Source organism: Lynx rufus, unplaced genomic scaffold (assembly GCF_022079265.1).
Source record: "Lynx rufus isolate CCGP_SWC_20201006 ecotype Redwood Valley unplaced genomic scaffold, mLynRuf1.p SCAF_23, whole genome shotgun sequence".
Classification (NCBI taxonomy): domain Eukaryota; kingdom Metazoa; phylum Chordata; class Mammalia; order Carnivora; family Felidae; genus Lynx; species Lynx rufus.
In genome coordinates this window covers 1,692,411-1,698,123 of record NW_025814838.1, presented here as the reverse complement: position 1 = coordinate 1,698,123, position 5,713 = coordinate 1,692,411, and the positions used below count along the sequence as shown (strand labels likewise).

At 53.2% G+C, this 5,713-nt stretch overlaps 1 protein-coding gene and 1 non-coding gene across 3 annotated transcripts; one reads left to right on the top strand and one right to left on the bottom strand.

Moving 5' to 3' along the window:
- Positions 1-849: 849 nt before the first annotated feature.
- Positions 850-922, bottom strand: TRNAK-CUU (transfer RNA lysine (anticodon CUU)). The gene has a single exon. It is a non-coding gene; the product is annotated as a tRNA-Lys (tRNA).
- A 1,698-nt stretch (positions 923-2,620) lies between these two features.
- Positions 2,621-5,330, top strand: CUNH16orf54 (chromosome unknown C16orf54 homolog). Of its 2 annotated transcripts, none has more exons than XM_047087558.1 (2): positions 2,621-2,687; positions 3,388-5,330. In XM_047087558.1, exon 2 carries the CDS (start codon positions 3,388-3,390, stop codon positions 4,060-4,062), a length of 675 nt encoding a protein of 224 aa, XP_046943514.1. In that variant the 5' UTR covers positions 2,621-2,687; the 3' UTR covers positions 4,063-5,330. The 2 variants fall into 2 exon arrangements, with proteins under 2 accessions (XP_046943514.1, XP_046943515.1); XM_047087559.1 differs by lacking the exon at positions 2,621-2,687 and adding an exon at positions 2,694-2,917.
- Positions 5,331-5,713: the final 383 nt, after the last annotated feature.

Genomic DNA, 5,713 nt, shown 5'->3' with positions numbered 1-5,713 from the left:
TCCTTTCTCCTGGGAACATCTGGTGGGCGGCCATGTATCACAGAGTGCGGGGTCAGATGCTGGCTACAGAAAGCCTCAGTATAGAATGGACCTCAGTGACTTTCCAAGTGGCATCATGGCAGAGAAAAGGGACCCATGTGCCATTCACAAGTGGCCATGTGGGAAGTCACCCCTACACATACTTAGCTTCCTTGAGATCGTTCTGGTCCCCTTACCTTCTTTTTTTACTTATTCGTTTTTTAAGTTTATTTATTTATTTTGAGAGAGAGTGGAGAGAGAGAGAGAGAGAGAGAGAGAGGGAAAACAAGTGGTGGAGGGGCAGAGAGAGAGAATTCCAAGCAGTCTCCACACTGTCAGTGAGGAGCCCGATGCGGGGCTCAAACTCACGAACTGTGAGATCATGACCTGAGCCAAAGTCAGATGCTCAAGCGACCAAGCCACCTAGGTACCCCAGGTCCCTTTATCTTCTGATGGGGCCTGTGAGCTTTGGCTGCAGAGAACTGTTAAGGTATACAGGTGGCTAGATTGGACAGGGGAATCTAAGCAGAAGTGAAGGAAGGCATCCCAAGCAGGCTCCACTTGTTGGCACAAAGCCAAATACGGGGCTCATGAACCATGAGATTATGACCTGAGCCAAAATCAAGAGTTGGATGCCTAACCAACTGAGCCACCCAGGCACCCTCCAAAAATGTTAAGCTATTTTTTAAGTGGTAAGAGATAGTTAAGAATCAAAAACATCCCATTTGGATTCCAGATCATGTCGGATCTTCCTGGTTTTAATAATGTTTACCCTTCTAGTGTTTTGTTTTGTTTAAATTTTAAATTTAAATTCTATTTTAGTAGGTTCCACCCCCAGCATGAGGCTTGAACTCACAACCCTGAGATTAAGAGTCACATGCTCTACCGACTGAGCCAGCCAGGTGCCCTTAGTGTTTTTTTAAGGGATCACTAATTAAAACAGAACATACATAATTTTCAGATTTTATTTACTTATTTATTTAGACTTAAAGTTTTTTATTGTTGTAAATACATGCAACAAAATTTATTATATTAACCTTTTTTTAACTTTATTTATATATTTTGAGAGAGACAGTGTGTGCAAGCAAGTGGGGGAGGGGAGAGGGAGAGGGAGAGAGAGAATCCCAAGCTTGGGGCTTGAACCCATGAACCAGGAGATCATGACCTGAGCCGAATCAAGAGTCAGATGCTTCACCGAATGAGCCACCCAGGTGTTCCCTTAACCTTTTTTTTTAAGTTTATTTTTTTAGTAATCTCCACACTCAACGTGGGGTTTGAACTCATGACCCCAAGGTCAAAAGTAACATGCTCTTCCGACTGAGTCAGGCAGGCGCCCCAATCTTAACCATTTTTTGTGTCCATCTCAGTGGTATCAAGTTCAGGTTTTATTTTTTATTTTATTTTATTTTTTAATGCTTATTTATTTTTGAGAGAGAGAGTAGGGGAGGGACAGAGAGAGACAGGGGGGACACAGAATCTGAAACAGGCTCCAGGCTCCGAGCTGTCAGTACAGAGCCCAATGTGGGGCTCAAACCCACAAACCGTGAGATCATGACCTGAGTTGAAGTTGGATGCTCAACCGACGGAGCCACCCAGGCGCCCCAAGTTCCAGTTTTATTTTAAGGCTTATGATCTCATCGAATTATAATCACATCAGGTTTCGGCATATGTCGTAAAGCCAGGAGCCTTGGGACTCTCCATTTCCACCTACCCCCATCCCATGCCACATTTGGTGCTCCTTCTGGCCCTTTCCTCAAAACCACCGGGACAGACCAATGTGAGTCAGGCTGCCCTTGTGACCATCTTGTAAGACACTAACATTGCAACATATTTTTGTAGCATTTCTCATGAAATGGCTGTCATTTTGCAAAAGCAAATATTAATACCTGGTAAGGATTGTGTTCAGGTTGCTTGCCAGACCAGGAATTTATACCTATGCTTCTCCGGTCCCTCCCGTATACATGGGTTGTGTGACTTTGGGTACAACGTCGCCCGTGTGCGGGGCCTGCTTGTCATCTGTCAGCGAGCGAGTGGAACTAGACAATCTCCGAAGGGATCCGAGTGGCTGAACAACACTCCCTCCTCACTCCTTGCTCCCAGGTTCCTCTGAGCCTCACCCCAGGAGAAGGGAGGCCGGAGGGCAAATGTTCAGGGTCTTGGAGACAGGATTCTCCCGGGAGGCCTACTTTGTTGGTGCCCACGCCTCACCTCACAGATGGCTTCCAACCAAAACTGAGGCTAACTGGCCTAAAGACGAAGAGATGCATATTCATGAAAAGTATGGGGAAGGCTGGGTCAAGCAGGAGGGGGCTGGATGGCAGGGGCGGGTTCGGAGGGGTGCAGTGGGCAGGCCAGGGCCAGGGCCACCCCTCGAGATCAGGCCGAGCGAGGGGCCTGGGGCCTGGCTATGGGGTGAGACGGAGTTCAACACAACCACTGCCCATTCCGGCCCCACCTCTCGCCAGGAAACGCCTCCCCACCACATTGACCACATCCCCCCAGGTTGCCTTGGAAACACTCCCCAGGGGCAAGAGGAGTTGGGGCACTGTTGCCCAGCAACAGGTGGTGCCCTCCCTTCCGGCCTCGTCTGAGGCAACTGCCTGACACCCTGCACAAGGAGGAGTGCTCTGAAGGGAGAGCCAGGAGCCCTGGGGCCGCCCTGAGTTAAGGTGAGGCGTGGTGAGGGCCCCTGCAGGTGGCGGACCTGGGGGGCAGAGAGAAGCAGGCAGAGTCAAACCAGGGAGGCACGTTTGGCCAGGCCCGGGGCCAGAGCCGGAGAGGAGAGGCGGGGACAGGTGCAGAGGTGGCGCCGGGACCTGGCAGGACAGCAAGCTCAGTGGAACCTGCAGAGAGCAAGACCAAATCCAAGGAGAGTCGTGAGGGCCCAGGAGCACCCAAGGTGCCAGCCAAGCGGTGGGAGGGGGCGCACAGGCAGGGTGGGAGTCGGGAGGGGAGCTTCTCGTTTCTGCACCCACCACTTCCTCTGAGGCCCAAGCAAGACGTGGGGGGAGCCTAGACAGCAGGAAGGAATCTCTGGGGGCCCTTACAGTTTTGTCGGAGGCACCCCGGGGTCTGGGTGGCGGGCGTAGGGGTGGGGGACAGGGCGTCTGGAAGCAGGTTCAGGAGCCAGAGCAGGAGGGCCGGCTGCCGACCAAGGTGGGATCCTGGCTCTCCAACCTTCTGCCTATCTCTCGCCGTTCTGGGCCCTCTTTGTTCCTCTGTCTGCCGGGGTCTGTTTCCCAGGCCGGATGCAGAGCCGCTCGGGCCTCCCTCTCCTCATTCTTGTTTGGACACACGCTGCCTCTCTCTTCCTATAGGTTGTGCTGACCTTGTCTCATGTGCTTCCTCTCCTGACCCCTGTCTCTTCAGATGCCTTCAACTCCAGAGCAGCCCTCTGGGCATGTGGAGGGACTCCCTGAGTCGGAGCTGGTTACATGGCCCCCGCTGCCCTGTGGGCCCTGCATCCCCATCATGCTGGCCCTGGCCTCCCTCGCCGCCCTCTTCCTCGTAACGACAGCTGTGTTGGCCGAACGCCTCTTCCGCCGCTCTCTGCACCCAGACCCCAGCAACCGTGCACCCACCCTGGTCTGGCGCCCCGGAGGAGAACTGTGGATCGAGCCCAGGGGCACCCCCCGAGAGCGCTCAGAAGACTGGTATGGCTCTGCGGTCCCCTTGCTGATGGATGGGGCCCCAGACCCTCCCATCTCTGGAGGCACCTTGGAGGCCCGAGCCACAGCCCCACCTGCCCCTATAGCCCCACTCTCCCCTCCCAGCTCCTTGGGCCTCCAGAGCCCACCCAGGGCCCCAGTCCGCAGCACCTTCTGGGGGCCCCAGGCCTTAGAGGAGAGGCCTTATGCTCCGGGCCTGGTGAGCTGGGCTGAGCCTGAACAGAGGCCAGAGGCCAGCATGCACCTGGGGAGCCCCCAGACCCAGAGGCAGCGGCTAGGGAGCTCTGATCTGGAGTGGGGCCTCCAACCTCGGGTCACCCTGGAGCAGATCTCTGCTTTCTGGAGGCGTGAAGGTCGGACCAGCGTGGGGTTCTGATTCCCCAGGGCCTGGAGGACTGGCCTCTCCGAGACACTGAGGAAGGCCTTACCTCAGAGGGTCTCTCTGAGGCCTTAAGACCCTGAGGCTCCAGCCTAAGAGCCCAAGTTCATACTTGGGCCCACAGGGAAGAACACCCCTCCCAAGGCCTTTTACATCTGGATTTCAATTCCCTGGATCTGGGGTTGGGCAGGCACCGCATGGACAGAGCCTGTGCTGCAGGGGAAGCCCAGAAGTATCTCTCTGGCTGCCCAGGGTCGCGGCACAGACAATTGGAGGTGGGGCCGACTACGGGCCAGAAGTCGCCAAAATCATGTTCTAGATTAACAAAGATCTCAAGCTACCAAACAGGTAGGAAATAGGATCATCACAGAAGCTTCCACCTTCATTGTGCACCTAAGATGCCAACATCGGCACGCAGGGGTCCTGTGGCTGCCGAAGAACAGACTGAGTGTAGATGGCCAGGGTCAGTCCTGCCAGCAGGAGAGGACAGGAAGCCAGCCTCCCAGAGCCACGGATCATGCCTCCAGGAAAACACAGACAGAGGTCAAGGCCAGGCAAAGGAGCATCTTATTACATCCAAACTGTAGCTTTGACCCCCAACTTGCCACAGGAAACTTGGGCAGCCAAATTGGAGAAGCCCCTCCTTGCCTCCAGCTAGGACCTCGAGTCAAGGGAGGTCAGGGGGCAGCCGTCCCATTAAGGTTGAACATGGCAGCCCGCTGACTCTGACCCCTCTGGGGTGAGGGAGGCCCGCCGAAGCGATCGGAGTTTGATCCAATGTGGAAAGGAACACTGTCCCTGGGGAAGAGCAGCTCCCAGTGTGCGGCCTCTGGCCATCCTCCCTCCCAGCTTGCTGGATCAATCCAGACAGATTTGCCCCATGACAGGCTTATTTATAATGCCTCACCCGGTAGAAATGGAGCCCAGAGATGTCCTTGATTCCACAGCCATCTGTATCAGCTGGCCGCCCCCTGGGAGGAGAGCCAGGAGCTGGGGAAAAGAAAAGGAGCTGCACTCCCGGCACGGGGAGGGAAGGGGGGCCCGATTTCCCAAACTTCAGTCACGAATGTTAGGATTTTTGCCTTATCACTTTACCACCTGTACTATTATTTACTTCATATTTTTCCTTAAGATGATTTCCTATTTGCTGAATAAATTTATTTTAGAAGGAACACTTTTTTGTATCACTTCTGCAAATGGAAAACCAGTTATCACGTGCCATAAATAGAAAGTAAAACATGAAAATAAATACAAGGTTAAACAAAGATATTACGTTCTAAGTAGATATTGTTCCCTCCCTGCTAGTAGCATTCATTGACCCAGAGGTCTGCTCTTTTTTTTTTAATTTTTTATTTTAATTTCTTAATGTTTATTTATTTTTGAGACAGAGACAGAGACAGAGGGTGAGTGGGGGAGGGACCGAGAGAGAGGGAAACACAGAGTCCAAAGCAGCCTGCAGGCTCTAAGCTGTCAGCACAGAGCTCGATGTGGGGATCGAACTCACAACTGTGAGATCATGACCTGAGCCAAAGTTGGATGCTCAACTGACTGAGCCACCCACGGGCCCCATGTTGTTTCTATGTTAAAAGAAAAGAGAATTGATGGGTCAGCAAGTGTTAAGAAAGTGTTAGACATTCGAGTACCATCC

What these genes read in the sequence shown, in the direction of transcription:
- CUNH16orf54 (XM_047087558.1), top strand. Translation starts at nt 3,388, where the DNA reads ATGCCTTCAACTCCAGAGCAGCCCTCTGGGCATGTGGAGGGACTCCCT.